The 14415-nt window shown below is 44.7% G+C and overlaps 1 protein-coding gene across 1 annotated transcript in view; it reads left to right on the top strand.

Annotated features, from left to right (window-relative positions):
• bcat1 (branched chain amino-acid transaminase 1, cytosolic) overlaps positions 1-13911 on the top strand; it is a 91251-nt gene extending 77340 nt beyond the window's left edge. Inside the window, exon 11 of the mRNA XM_069908458.1 lies at positions 13043-13911. Within this exon, the coding sequence (XP_069764559.1) occupies positions 13043-13084 (42 nt within the window). The 3' untranslated portion in view covers positions 13085-13911. The remainder of the gene's footprint in view (positions 1-13042) is intronic.
• The last annotated feature ends 504 nt before the right edge of the window (positions 13912-14415 follow it).

The following is a 14415-nucleotide window of genomic DNA, read 5'->3' as shown; positions in this document are numbered from 1 at the left end:
ATACATTTGGTGATTCTGTAAAGCCCTGGGGAAGGACCGTCCACCAGTATTGATTCTTGCATCCAGTAAAAGGATTTTCCCATTCAAAGACAAACATGTCTCTACTCTCTGTTGCTAATGGACAGGTCCAGAAAGCATCTTTGAGGTCAATCACACTAAACCATTTACTATGGGGATCGATTTTACCCATTATTGTATAGGGATTAGGTACAACCGGGTGACGGGTGAGAATAATTTTGTTCAGCTCCCTCAAGTCCTGCACTAATCGATAGGTACCGTCTGGTTTTTGGACGGGTAAAATTGGGGTATTAAAAGGTGACATACAAGGTTCGAGTATACCATCTTTCACCAACTGGTCAATTACTGGCTGCATCCCCTTTCGGCCAGCTATAGGAATTGGATACTGTTTTTGCCTAATTACTTGTTCAGAATCTTTTAAAGTAACTTGCAGGGGAGGAATATCTAACACTTCTCTATTGCCTCTTTCTGCCCATACTCCAGGATTTATTAGTTCTCAATCTTCCTCGCTTAATGCATACAATTGAACCCCGATACCCGATTCCTGTGGTCTGGTGCCGATGGCCAATTGGTCCTGTAAATCTCGTCCTAACAAACAAAGTCCAGCTTGGGGAACTAGTAAAATATCCTCTGTTATTACCTTTTCTCCCATTTGTATTCTTACATCTCTTAATACAGGGACTGTAAAGTCTCTTCCTCCTACTCCCGAAACTATCACTGTCCCCTCTATCCTAACACCCTCGGGTGGTTGTAAAAAACTAGACCAGGCTGCCCCAGAATCTACTAAAAAAGGTCATCTTGTCACTGTGGGGTTCTATGCTTAAATGTACCAATGGTTCTTCGTGCAGCCCCACGGTGTGTATTGACTGAGAACCGTGACTCCCCTATTCATAATCTGCTTCCATCAGGGCGTAGGATCGCGTCTCCCTGGCTCGCATTGGGCATTCTCTCTTAAAGTGTCCCTCCTTTTTACAATGATAACAAACTAATGCTCCTGTTTCCCAATTTCTACCTGGGTCTCCACAGGGTCCCGGGAATGGTTGTCGTTCCCAGAATCCTCCTCTACTCCTCCATCTACTCTGGTCCCTACTTCTCCATCCCTGGCTCTCCTCCCAACGTCCTGGAGCTGGCACACAGTCCCTACTCTTTCCTTGTTGTGCCTCCACGACTCCCTTGACTGCCTGCATCAAAATCTTAGCCTTTCCTTTCTGCTTATCCTCAGACCTCTGGACAAATGCTCTTTGTGCGATCTGTAGAATCTGGGTTATTCCCTGCTCATGCCAATTCTCAGTCTTCTGTAATTTCCTTCTAATGTCTGGGGCTGAGTTAGTAACGAAACCCGTTAATACTAATTGTTCACCTGCTGGGGATTCTATGTCCAGACCCCCATATTGCTGTATGACTGTACGCAATCTATTCAGAAATGCAGAGGGGGTCTCCTCAGGACCTTGGGGAACCTCAAATGCTTTCTTAAAATTCTGTCCCTTTGGGACAGATTTCTTGATTCCTTTTATCAGATTAACCCTATATTCTTCCATTAATATGCGACCATCATTAGTATTCTTATCCCAATTTGGTTTCACCAGGGGAAATTTAGCTTCTCCAGGTATTGCCTCTGGTCCCCCTTGGTGTTCCCTATCCCAGACTCTAATCCCTGCCTGGCGAATCATTCCACGCTCATCCAAAGTAAACAACGTTTTAAAGATAGATGTTAACTCATCCCCCATGTATTTGGTCCCAAAAATTGATCTAATTGTTCAGCACATCCTTGAGAATCTTCTATCAGGGAGATCATTTCTCTCTTAAAGTTATGCACCTCTGTACTGGTCAGGGGCACATTTACGAAACCGAGACCCTCTCCCACGGGAACTTCCCGCAGAGGTCTCATCCAGTTAGTTTCTGGCTTATTATGTCTATGTTCCTGCTCTCTGGGAAATGAATCAAAGGGTTCTGCCCTTTCTTCCCGGAGGGTCTCACACTGTTCTGAATTAAAGTCGCCCCCCTCTCTTGTCAATAGAGTTGGTAATCGAGTACTTTGTGAATGGGTCATCATACCGCCCCTACTTTCTTCTCTTTTCTCTAGCTGTGGGGGAGGAGGGGAAGGTGCAGAAGGGTAGAGCATAGGAGGGGGGGGGGGAAGATAGGAGCCGGGATAGGAGGAACATAAGGTGGAGGAAGGGGATGTAACACATCCCATCCTTGTGTTTCAAGGACAAAAGGTTCCTTATCTTTCTTGTCCTTGCATTCCTTTTCATTCAAAACCAGTTGATCAAATGATCCCCTGAGCCAGCAGGCTGCATATTCCCTGCTCTCAAGATTATCTCTTTGGTTTTGATAGAGCCAGATGTTCAATGCCTGACACATCCAGTCATCCTCGGATCCGAGCTTTGGCCAATATACTGAACTCCCTTTTATCGGACTTTTAACCCATTCCAAACAGCGATATCTGACCATGGTCAGTTTGTCTTTCCCAAGGGTTCTCCCCGCACCCCAATCAGATAACATTAATCCTAACGGACTTTGCTTGGTTATCTAATCCTCCCATCCTTCCTTAGGACTCTCTTCCTTACTACTCACACCTCCCATACTGACAAGTAAGTAAAATTTCTCTTACCGAGATCCAGTAGCTAGTTCTAGTGCGCTTCCTTAACGTCCTCTCGTTGTTTGTTCTTAATGCCTCTTCTCGGATATCACTCGCTTCATCCACTGACCAGTCACCCTTTGTCCGTGAGACCAGCTGAATCAGCTGGGGTGCACCTACCTCCGGCACTCTGTCAGTGGAGGGAGTGGGATCCCGGACGAGCCCCCCCATTTGTTAGAAACAGAAGTACCTTCACAGAAATTGCTCGAGACAAAAATTGAGGACAAAGAACATTTATTATACAACAATGCAAAGTTGGGTGCTTCCCCTTACCCTGGGAATACACATATACACTGGGGCTCACCCAATTTTTATACAGTTGATTCTTCTGCCTCCTGGATGGGTTTGGCATTAGGCAATCCTGTCTGCCTACGTGCTGTTTCTGTGAACTTGGAGGACCAGGGGGTATCCTGTCGGTGTCTTATCATGTCATTATCCTCATTGTCCTTATTCACAAACCTGCCTTTGTTCTAATTTACACCTTCCCGACCCTCAGCTACAACCTCTTCATATGTAGAACTTGCTAATACTGTCTAGGGCTTACTAATTACATATGCAGAACCTGCTAATTCTATCTAGGGCTAGAAGACCCTTATCTTGTTCAGACTAACTTTACTTCCTACATTCTAAGATCTATTCTTATCCTATTCTTACTGGCCTTTATTCATTACACATATATCTATACTAGTTTTCTCATCTTCATATTTTTATATCAGTTTTTGCTCATCTCTCACAATCCTCACTTTTCTTTTAGATCAGTGTTACTCATCTCTCACAGGTGCTTACATTCTCCAGGAGATCTCGCAATGTGATTCAGTCTTTCAAATAAGATTTTAAAATGTGTGAATGTATATGACCTACTCTAAATCTTGGCTCTGAATGGGCAACTATTCCCATTCAGAGCCGGCTCTTCAGCGCTTGACGTCCTGTTTTGCGGAAACTGCCAAAATGTTTGGCCTGGAAGTCAGCCTGAAGAAAACTGAGGTCCTCCATCAGCCAGCTCCCCACCATGACTACCAGCCCCCCCAGATCTCCATCGGGCACACAGAACTCAAAATGGTCAACCAGTTTACCTATCTCGGCTGCACCATTTCATCGGATGTAAGGATCGACAACGAGATAGACAACAGACTTGCCAAGGCAAATAGCGCCTTTGGAAGACTACACAAAAGAGTCTGGAAAAACAACCAACTGAAAAACCTCACAAAGATTAGCGTATACAGAGCCGTTGTCATACCCACACTCCTGTTCGGCTCCGAATCATGGGTCCTCTACTGGCATCACCTACGGCTCCTAGAACGCTTCCACCAGCGTTGTCTCCGCTCCATCCTCAACATTCATTGGAGCGACTTCATCACCAACTTCGAAGTACTCGAGATGGCAGAGGCCGACAGCATCGAATCCACGCTGCTGAAGATCCAACTGCGCTGGGTAGGTTACGTCTCCAGAATGGAGGACCATCGCCTTCCCAAGATCGTTTTATATGGCAAGCTCTCCACTGGCCACCAAGACAGAGGTGCACCAAAGAAGAGGTACAAGGACTGCCTAAAGAAATCTCTTGGTGCCTGCCACATTGACCACCGCCAGTGGGCTGATATTGCCTCAAACCGCGTATCTTGGCGCCTCACAGTTCGGCAGGCAGCAACCTCCTTTGAAGAAGACCGCAGAGCCCAGCTCACTGACAAAAGACAAAGGAGGAAAAACCCAACATCCAACCCCAACCAACCAATTTTCCCTTGCAACCGCTGCAACCGTGTCTGCCTGTCCCGCATCGGACTTGTCAGCCACAAACGAGCCTGCAGCTGACGTGGACATTACCCCTCCATTAATCTTCGTCCACAAAGTGAAGCCAAAGAAGAACTCTAAATCTTATAAATTTTCCCCAAATATTAATATTGTTACACCTCCCAAAGAGGAACATCTCACATTTGTCTGCATTAAATTCCACCTGCCAATTTGATCTGTTCTACTTGGAAACAGATTCTCCTTTCTTGCCCCTTGAATCCTGCAACCTCCAGTATAAACCTCTCTCAAATTCCCTTCTATCCTTTTCTCCTTAACATGAAGTAACCCCGGCATCTCTACAACTGAAGTGTCTTGTTGTAAGTGCACCCTAGTAAACACTTTCCACAGTCCTTTCAAATTCTTGACGTCTGTTGTTGGATGTTGCTGACTGTACCGGAGTGTATCATTTACTTCCGACTGCCCTTGATTTTGGAAACCAATGAAAAGCCTAATATGCCAATGGCATTTCAGTGACTCGGTTCGAATCCGGCACTGTCTGTAAGGTGTTTGTTCGTTTTTTCCGTGACTGTGTTGGTTTCCTCTGGGTGCTCCAGTTTCCTCCCTCTAATCTGAATTAATTTGGAGATGCAGCACAGTTACACACCCTTCCACTCACAAGCACTCACTGCCCAAATACACTGATGTTCCAAAGACATCAAGTCAAGTCATGTCATCTGATTGTACAAGTTTTTTTTCTTTGGCTTGGCTTCGCGGATGAAGATTTATGGAGGGGGTAAAAGTCCATGTCAGCTGCAGGCTCGTTTGTGGCTGACAAGTCCGATGCGGGACAGGCAGACATGGTTGCAGCGGCTGCAGGGGAAAATTGGTTGGTTGGGGTTGGGTGTTGGGTTTTTCCTCCTTTGCCTTTTGTCAGTGAGGTGGGCTCTGCGGTCTTCTTCAAAGGAGGTTGCTGCCCGCCAAACTGTGAGGCGCCAAGATGCACGGTTTGAGGCGATATCAGCCCACTGGCGGTGGTCAATGTGGCAGGCACCAAGAGATTTCTTTAGGCAGTCCTTGTACCTTTTCTTTGGTGCACCTCTGTCACGGTGGCCAGTGGAGAGCTCGCCATATAACACGATCTTGGGAAGGCGATGGTCCTCCATTCTGGAGACGTGACCCATCCAGCGCAGCTGGATCTTCAGCAGCGTGGACTCGATGCTGTCGACCTCTGCCATCGCGAGTACTTCGACGTTAGGGATGAAAGCGCTCCAATGGATGTTGAGGATGGAGCGGAGACAACGCTGGTGGAAGCGTTCTAGGAGCCGTAGGTGATGCCGGTAGAGGACCCATGATTCGGAGCCGAACAGGAGTGTGGGTATGACAACGGCTCTGTATACGCTTATCTTTGTGAGGTTTTTCAGTTGGTTGTTTTTCCAGACTCTTTTGTGTAGTCTTCCAAAGGCGCTATTTGCCTTGGCGAGTCTGTTGTACAAGTACAACCCGACAAACAGCGTTCTCAGATCCTCGGTGTAAAGCATGCAGACACACAATGCACATTTAGACAAATAATACATATGCAGGTTGAATATTATATGTCTAAAAATAAATATTGTTTTGTAGAAATGAGAGTCTCGGATGGTTAGTGTGGGAAGTTCCTTTGGTCCTTCATCATTCTCACTGCCCATGGGAAGAAGCTGTTCCTCAGCCTGGTGGTGCTGGCTCTGATACTCCTGTATCTCTTCCTTGACGGGAGCAGCTGAAAGATGCTGTGTGTGGGGTAGAAGGGGTCCACAATGATTTTGCGCACCCTCTTCAGACCATGATCCTGGTAGATCACAACAATGATGGGGGGGGGTTGCAGGGAGACTCCAGTGATCCTCTCTGCCACTCTTCTGGTCCTGTGGATTGATTTCCGATCCATTTCTCTGCAGCAACCGTACCACGCTGTAATGCAGCCCGCTGGGATGTTCTCGATGGAGCTCCTGTGGAAGGTTGACATGATGGTGGCCGGTAGTCTTGCCTGCTTCAGTCTTTTCAGAAAGTGCAGTCGCTGTTGTGCCTTCCTGACAAGTTGAGTTTTCCACAATAGGTTATTAGTTAAGTGAGCTCCAAGGAACTTGGTGCTCTCCACTCCCTCTACTACATAGTTGTTGATGTGTAGAGGAGGGTGGTCATTCCTGGTCCTCCTGAAGTCCACAATCATCTTATTTGTCTTGTCCACGTTGAGACGCAGGTTGTTACTCTTGCACCATTTCATGAGATTTTCCACCTGTTCTCTGTGGTGCAACTCATTGTTGTTGGTGATGAGGCCAACGACTGTTGTGTCAACTTGATGACACTGTTGCAGCTGGATCTGGTGATTAAGTCATGGATCAGTAGCGTGAACAGGAGCGGGCTGAGCCCACAGCCCTGTGGTGCACCAGTGCTCAGTGTGACGGTGCTCGACATTTTGCTACCGACCCGGACAGACTTTCCATTAGGAAATCCAGGATATAGTCACAGAGAGGGGTGTTGAATCACAGCGAGGACAGCTCCTCTACCAGCCTCTGGGGAATGATTGTATTAAATGCTGAGCTGAAGGCAATGTACAACAGCCTGGCGTATGAGGCATTGTTCTTCAGGTGGGCCAGGATGGAGTGAAGTGACAAGGCTAGAGTATCGTCTGTGGAACGGCTTCTTCTGCAGGCGAATTGAAATGGATCCAGCGTCTCTGGGAAGTGCATTTTGATGCGATCCATCACCAGACGCTCGAAGCATTTCATAATGGTGGAGGTCAGTGGCACAGAGCGGAAGTCATTGAGGCCTCTTATTGTCACCCTCTTGGGTACCGGGATGATGGTAGCTGTCTTGAACCTTGTGGGAACGATAGACTGCTTCAGAGAGGTGCTGAAGATGTCTGAGAAGACCTCCATCAATTGGTCTGCACAGAACTTCAGGACCCAACCAGGTACTTTGTCTGGACCCATTGCCTTGCGTGGGTTCACCTTGGATAGGGTTCTGCTCACCTCAGCTGCAGCTATGCAGGGGGCCAGTTCATCAGTGGGTCACGGAGCTTTCTTTGACATCGTCCTGTTCTTCTCATCAAACCGTGTGTAGAAGGTGTTTAGTCTGTCCAGAAGGGAGGCCTACAGGGTTGGTAGGTTCATTGGTCTCATCGGTGTATTTGGGCAGTGAGGGCATGTGAGCTGGAAGGGCATGTTACTGTGCTGTATCTGAACATTAATCTGGTCAGACAGATACAGCAAATGGCAGGGACCTTGCCAAAGTACAGAGTGCAAGTTCATAACTGCGTAAAGATGGTGACACAGGTGAATAGGATTAGGGAAGAAAGTGTGTTGCTTACTTGCCTTCATAGGTAGCGGTATCAAGTGTAAGAGTTGGGACATCATATTGGAGCTGTACAAAAGATTGGTCAAACCACACATGGATCATTTTATGTAGTTCTCAAAGAATGTAATAGGATTAGACCAAGCACATCAAAGATTTAGCGGGATATTGCCTGGAATGGAGGATTTTAGTTACAGGAAATATTGGCGGTGTTGGGGTTGTTCTCACTGGGGTTTAGGAGGCTGAGGGGGGACCTTATAAAGGGTTCATGAAATTATGTCATAGACAAGGTAGTCTTTTTCCATGGGTAATGGACATAAGATTAACGTGAGAGAGGAAATGTATAAAGCAAATCTTGAGAATCTGAAGCTTGTCACGTGTGGCGGGGGTAGGTATGTGGAGGGAGCTACCAGAGGAAGTGGTAGAGGCAGGGGCAATTTGGACAGGTACATAGATAGGAGGAATATCGACCAAAACACAGGCACATGGGATGAGGCAGCTGGGCTGGCATGGGCACCGTGCTACCGTGCTACGTTGCACAACCCAAGCAATGGGTCAGGAGTCACTTACAACCTGGATCAGGTAAGAACAAGTGGATATCCTTCATTGAAAGGTGTTATTGAGCAGGATAGGTTTTCAACCTCTTGAACCTCTGCTTACCCCCTAATCAGAAGCTACCCCAACACCACAAGAAACACTGTGGTACTAACTGGTCTGCACCACTCCTTTTATTCTTGTACTAACTAACGTTATCATCTATGTTTTATACTGATATCTCTTTCTGTTCTGGGGTGCACAGTTGGCGTAGCAGTTAGCGCAGCTCTTTTACAGCGCCAGCGATCAGGACCAGGGTTCGAATCCCGCGCTGTCTGCAAGGAGTTTGTACGTTCTCCCTGTGTCTGCATGGGTGAGCTCCGGTTTCCTCCCACCATCCAAAAATGTAGGTTAATGGGGTGCAAATCGGACGGCGCGGACTCATGGGCCGAATTGGCCTGCGACTGTGCTGTATGTCTAAATTTTAAAAAATATATTAAAATATGGCTACAGCAAGTAAGAATTTGGACAACGTACATGGCAATATACTCATTATCAATTGTGAAAGAGTTTTCTTTGCCTCCATTCCAGATTCATTTAATTACTTCAGTGTTAATTCCTAAGTAGTTAGGATGAGATTTGAACTGGTGTCTCTGGATCGATAGTTTAGAACTTAAGCTATTTGTGTGGTAACTTAATCACTTTACTACCAAAGCCTTGGAGGATTGGTATAAACTGTAGTGCTCAGAATTTAACAGACTAATTTATCTGACCTCGCCAGTCATCAACAAACGCTTCTGTGGTCTTGTCTTTGTCTTGTAGTCCAGTCATCAATTCACCTCACTGACAAAAGACAAAGGAGGAAAAACCCAACACCCAACCCCAACCCACCAATTTTCCCCTGCAACCGCTGCAACCGTGTCTGCCTGTCCTGCATCGGACTTGTCAGCCACAAACGAGCCTGCAGCTGACGTGGACATTTACCCCTCCATAAATCTCCAAGCCAAAGAAAGAAGAAGAAGAATCTAAACAACCCTTTCAACTTGCAATACACAAAATAGCTGGAGAAACTCAGCAGGTCATGCACCATCAATAGGAAGTAAAGCACAAGCAACGTTTTGGCCAAAGTATGAGCAAAAAACACCCAAATACAAATAAAATGGGGGGGGGGGGAATGGAGAAGAGGAGGGAGAAAAGAGGCAGGTCGTGGATGGATACTGGTGGGAGGGTAGAAGGAGAAAGAGCTAAAGTGATGGGGGAGGGTAGCTCTCTGCTGGAGATGGAAGGGTATGGGATGGGGAGCTGGAGGGAGATAAAGAGAGAGAGAGAGAGTGGGAGAGGGTTTTGAACATGGGATAATAATATAGGGAGCAGATCCTTTTGCTTGCTGAGTCTGCCAATAATCGAGGCCCTTATTTACGGTAATCCCCTATCATTGCTCCCTTCGTCCCATCCCCTCCCTGTGTCTGCCATTCATTCACACACTGCTCAGGTTTCCTGTTGCAACCTCAAGTCACATTAACGGTAGGTTATTTGTCCCCTGTGTGACTGGTAAACTCTTGTGGGGGAGGGGGGGGGAGTTTATCAGATTGTGGAGAAAATATTAGTATAAGGAAATAGGGTAGGTATAGAGGGTTTTTTTAATATATAACACGTTTGCTTTGATGGTACATCTTGTTTTAATTGTATTTTGTGTGTAATCATGGTTGTTTAAGCTTTAAATAAAATATTTAAAAAGCTTGCGGAGAAAATAAAGAGTTCCGATTGGTATAAATGGGCATTTGAAGGTCGGCATGGAGAAGTACATCAAAATATAAGGAGGAGCAGAAGTCGTGGCTGTCTTGCCCCCTCAAGCCTGCTCCGCGGTTCTATAAGATCATGGCTGATCTGGCCATGGGCTCAGCTCCACCTCCCTACCTTTTCTCCATAAGCCCTTAATTCCTCTACTGTTCAAAAATCTATCTAACTGTGTGCTTATAATTTAATGAGGCAGACTCCACTGCTTCCGTAGGCGGAGAATTCGACATAATTACTACAGTTCCTACTGAAATCTACCTCCCTGAACTTTGTTCAAGTTTCACCTGCCAGCGGAAATGACCTCCTGCTTTGATCTTATCTATTTCTTCTAGAATGTCATGTGTCAGATCCCCCTCATCCTTTTAACCTTTGCCAAGTAGTCACAGGTTCCTCATAGGCTAACCCCCTCATTTCCAGAATCAACCTCGTGAACCTCCTCTGCTCCTCTAAACTCAGTTTATCCCTTTGTGCTTGTCAAGAGACGCATTCTTCAAATATGATGTGTTGCAGGATCTGTGGCTATGTTATATGTTTCTCTATAAATTAAAATTGAATAGTCTAAATACCCTGCAGGCTGGACAGTGACTGTGGAGTTAAAATAGAGTTAATTTTTCAGTTTGGTAGAACTGAAGTTCAGAAATCTAAGATGTAGATTTCTTGACAACCAAGAACATTTAGAGTCAGGCACAGTTGGCGCAGTGGTTAACACAACGACTTTATAGCGCCAGCAACTGGGACAGGGGTTCAAATCCCGCGCTGTCTGTAGGAGTTTGTACGTTCTCCCTGTGTCTACATGTTTTCCCCAGGGACTCCGGTTTCCTCCACCGTTCAGTGTGTTTCGGGGATTATGTTAATGGGGTGTAAATTGAGTGGCACGGACTTGTGGGGTGAAATGGCCTGTTACCGTGCTATATGCCTAAATTTTAAAAAATGCAAAACTTTAAAAAATTTTAAAAATATATAATTTTTAAATGGTAAAAAAAAAATTAAGTTTGGTTTTCAGCTGCAGAGAAAGTGATGAGATGAAATGAACAAAATCCAAATGGAGAGGTTGCAGGGAAACAGGCCCTTCAGCCCACTGTGATTGTGCTGACCGTCAAGCACCCATTTACACTATCAATCCCATTGGCATAATCTTTTAGTGTTGAGTAGCCCGTTCAAGAGTCTGATAACAGCTGGAAAGAAACTGTTCTTGAATCTAAAGGCACGTGATTTCAACCTTATGTATCTTGTGCTCTACGGCAGAGGGGAGAGGAGACCGTGGCCAGGGCTGAGGTATGTCCTTCAGTGCATTGCCTGCTCTCCCAAGGCAGCGGGAGGTGAAGATGGAATTGTCGGAGGGGGAGGTTGGTTTGGCTGCATGGCCTGAGTTACGTTCACAACTCTCTGCAATTACTTGCGGTCCTGGACAGAGCAGTTCCCATCCCAAGCTGCGATGCATCCAGGCAGGGCACTTTCAATGGGGGATCGATTAAAATTGTTAAGGGTCTCTGGGGACATGCCAAAATTCTAGAGACTTTTGAGGAAGTAGAGGTATTGGTGTTCTTCCTTGCTCTTGGCATCTACAAAGCTGAATCAGGATTTCATGTGGCTGGAAGCATAAGAAACTAGGGCATCTTCTAAGACAAGCTGAAACAGAGAAGTTAAAATAGTTTGATATATCCACAATTTATGGTGAAGTCCATGTCACTGTCCCTTAAGGATAACAACGTGTTCTGCAAGATCAGCGTGTGAGTGTAGCTGAGACGCACAATGACCCGTTCCTAGCCATTTTTAATTTTAACCAGAGGGGCATGCCTCAAACCCACCAGCTTATTATAAATAATGGAAATTAATCCCGTGCGAGAATGTTGTAGCCTTCATTAACACATCAATAATGTTGGCATCAGGTGCCCGAGGAAAATGTGGTGTTTGACATTTAAGAAAACGTCTGATTATCTGAAAAAAAATGAGTATTTGGTAGATTGGACTTCTTAGACAGCTGTTTGAATGACTCAAAACCATTATTAATGAAAGGGTCTTTGAAACGTTCAATACTAATCTAAACCGGTCATGAAAAGCAGGATCTTCTAAAGAAGATTGAGAAAAGGTGATTGGTAAAAATAGGGCTTGAACGAGAAAAATCATCAAATCCAAAATGTTTTCTAAACTGCACCCAAACTCTCATGGCAGGCCTGGCGGAGGTATTATCCATTGATTCATTTACAGAGAGGGGAAATGAGGATCAAAGAAGAGCTGGAATGGAAAGGTTTTTAGCAGAATTCAACTCCATTGCTACCCATGCTGGACTCTCCACTCGACTATGAAGACGTATCCAGTGGGTAAAGATACGTCTGTTGACTCCCCAGAGGTAAAATCTGAAACTAGGGAAAGCCATGCCTCCATTCCTTTTAGGTATCTGAAGATGAACCTTGCTTAGACGAGCCCGCTTACCCCTCCGTATACAAGAAGGGACGGTGGCCAGGGCTGGAGTAGGTCTTTCAGTATGTTGTTGTCTGCTCTCCCAAGGCAGCAGGCGGTGAAGATGGAATCGTCAGAGGGGGAGGTTGGTTTGTATCAAAAAACGATTTACAAATGAAAATTGGTATAGACTGAAAAAGGTATAAGAATTTAGGTAAAATATGATGTGTAGTTTGGAAATGTTTGAACATAAGGGATAAGTTAAGTGATCATAAAATAGGAAAGTATACATGTAACGACTGATGCTTGTGCATGGTTTGATTTATGCCAAGATTCTTTCTTTTTAAAATATTTTTATTGAGTTTATGCAAGGTAAACTGAGAAATCAAATCATATATGCACATCACGTATCAATTGTAAATTGGGAGCGTAACCATAATTATTACATAACTTATTCAGGGCATCAAAGTCTACAATTATAATAATTAAACAATTAAATCATAACTCATACCAAAATAAATGGAATACAAAAATTATACAAATAATGCATGTAAAATTCCTTTACATAAGATTCTAACAAGAAACAAATATCTTTGACAGTATGGACGCAAGGCGAGTGACTGGAACTGCCTGGTGGCGTGAAGCTTGGACATTATCAAGGGGATTCCAATGGAAGGTCTGAGTCGTGACCCTTCTTCGGTGGCATTGGACACAGGAAGAATGGTCCCTGCCTTTTTTTACCTGCTGTAGAATGAAGCACAAACCATCTTGTCATATAAACTCGACATCCAGTTGCGTTCCGTAGAATGCTGCACCTGTAGTTTTGTATCAGACGGAGGCATAGACACCAAGAGCCTTCTCACGGGTTCTGCGGACAGCCTCCGGCTCATCTCTTGCTTCTGTGTGGCGACTTTGTGTGAATTTGTCTCCTCGGTTACTGATCTATCATCACCTTTGACCTATCACCAGTGTACCCTGCCGCTGGGATATCCTGTTTGTCGATTTAAAAAAAAATTGTCTAAGTCTAAATTAATTGCAGTGAACCATTCAAAGAGGAAGATCCCCCATGATAGCAATATAGGTAAAGGTCTAAATCTGAGACCAACATCACAGGGTTTCTGCTTGCAAAATCCTTCACTCCCCTGATTCATATTATATCAGGAATAGTGACGTAGAGAATGTGTTCCAAAAATAAAGCGCTCAGCAGTTGAAAAAGCCAAATAATAGATGTCTGCATGCTGCATGCCAACCTGACATCATGTGAACATTTGAATTTATGTATAGCCTTTGGTAATTATTTTATGCTATTAAATCTATGTGAGGTACGTATACCATGGAGTTGAGTTTTAAAAGATGTAAATCAGTTCTATATCTGCTTTTGAAGTGTGTTTATTCTTGAACCTTTTGTCATGTTTCAAACGTGATGGACTAGGATCCCCGTCCTTGATAATTAAACGTACAAACTTGAAGATTCTGGCTCCACTATTCATTCTATCTTGAGTGGAATGAACTTTGAAGGCCAAGGGGGACACACTGACCCTGCTGTTTAACACATTAACCTTCATTTTATTTTTGAACACATTGTAAGACAACATTTCTAAAACATAAAATATTTCCACTATTCCCATATCTAAAATTCCTTTAACCCCAATAGTCCCTCCCCTCTCTGAGTTGCCCTTTGTCCCTTGTCGGGCAAGCACATCTCCCCTCTTCATTTGGATTTGCGAACCCGCTCGCAAGCGTCAATTGATTTCGCAGTGACTGTTATTCTTTCCCACCCAGCCCCCCCAGAAAATATTTTAATCTTCATATATAACAAAGCTCACTCTCTTAATTCCCTCCTTACTTCCTTTCTTCCTTTTCTTTCTCTTAGTTCTTACTTATACTTTATTCTTCTTTATATACAGTTTGTTATCATTTTTTGTTATATCTCTTCTCTCTTTCTTCATGAGAACTGGATGGGTGAGTTTTGA

Source organism: Narcine bancroftii, chromosome 13 (assembly GCF_036971445.1).
Source record: "Narcine bancroftii isolate sNarBan1 chromosome 13, sNarBan1.hap1, whole genome shotgun sequence".
In the NCBI taxonomy this organism is placed as follows: domain Eukaryota; kingdom Metazoa; phylum Chordata; class Chondrichthyes; order Torpediniformes; family Narcinidae; genus Narcine; species Narcine bancroftii.
This window is presented reverse-complemented; position numbering and strand designations above follow the sequence as displayed.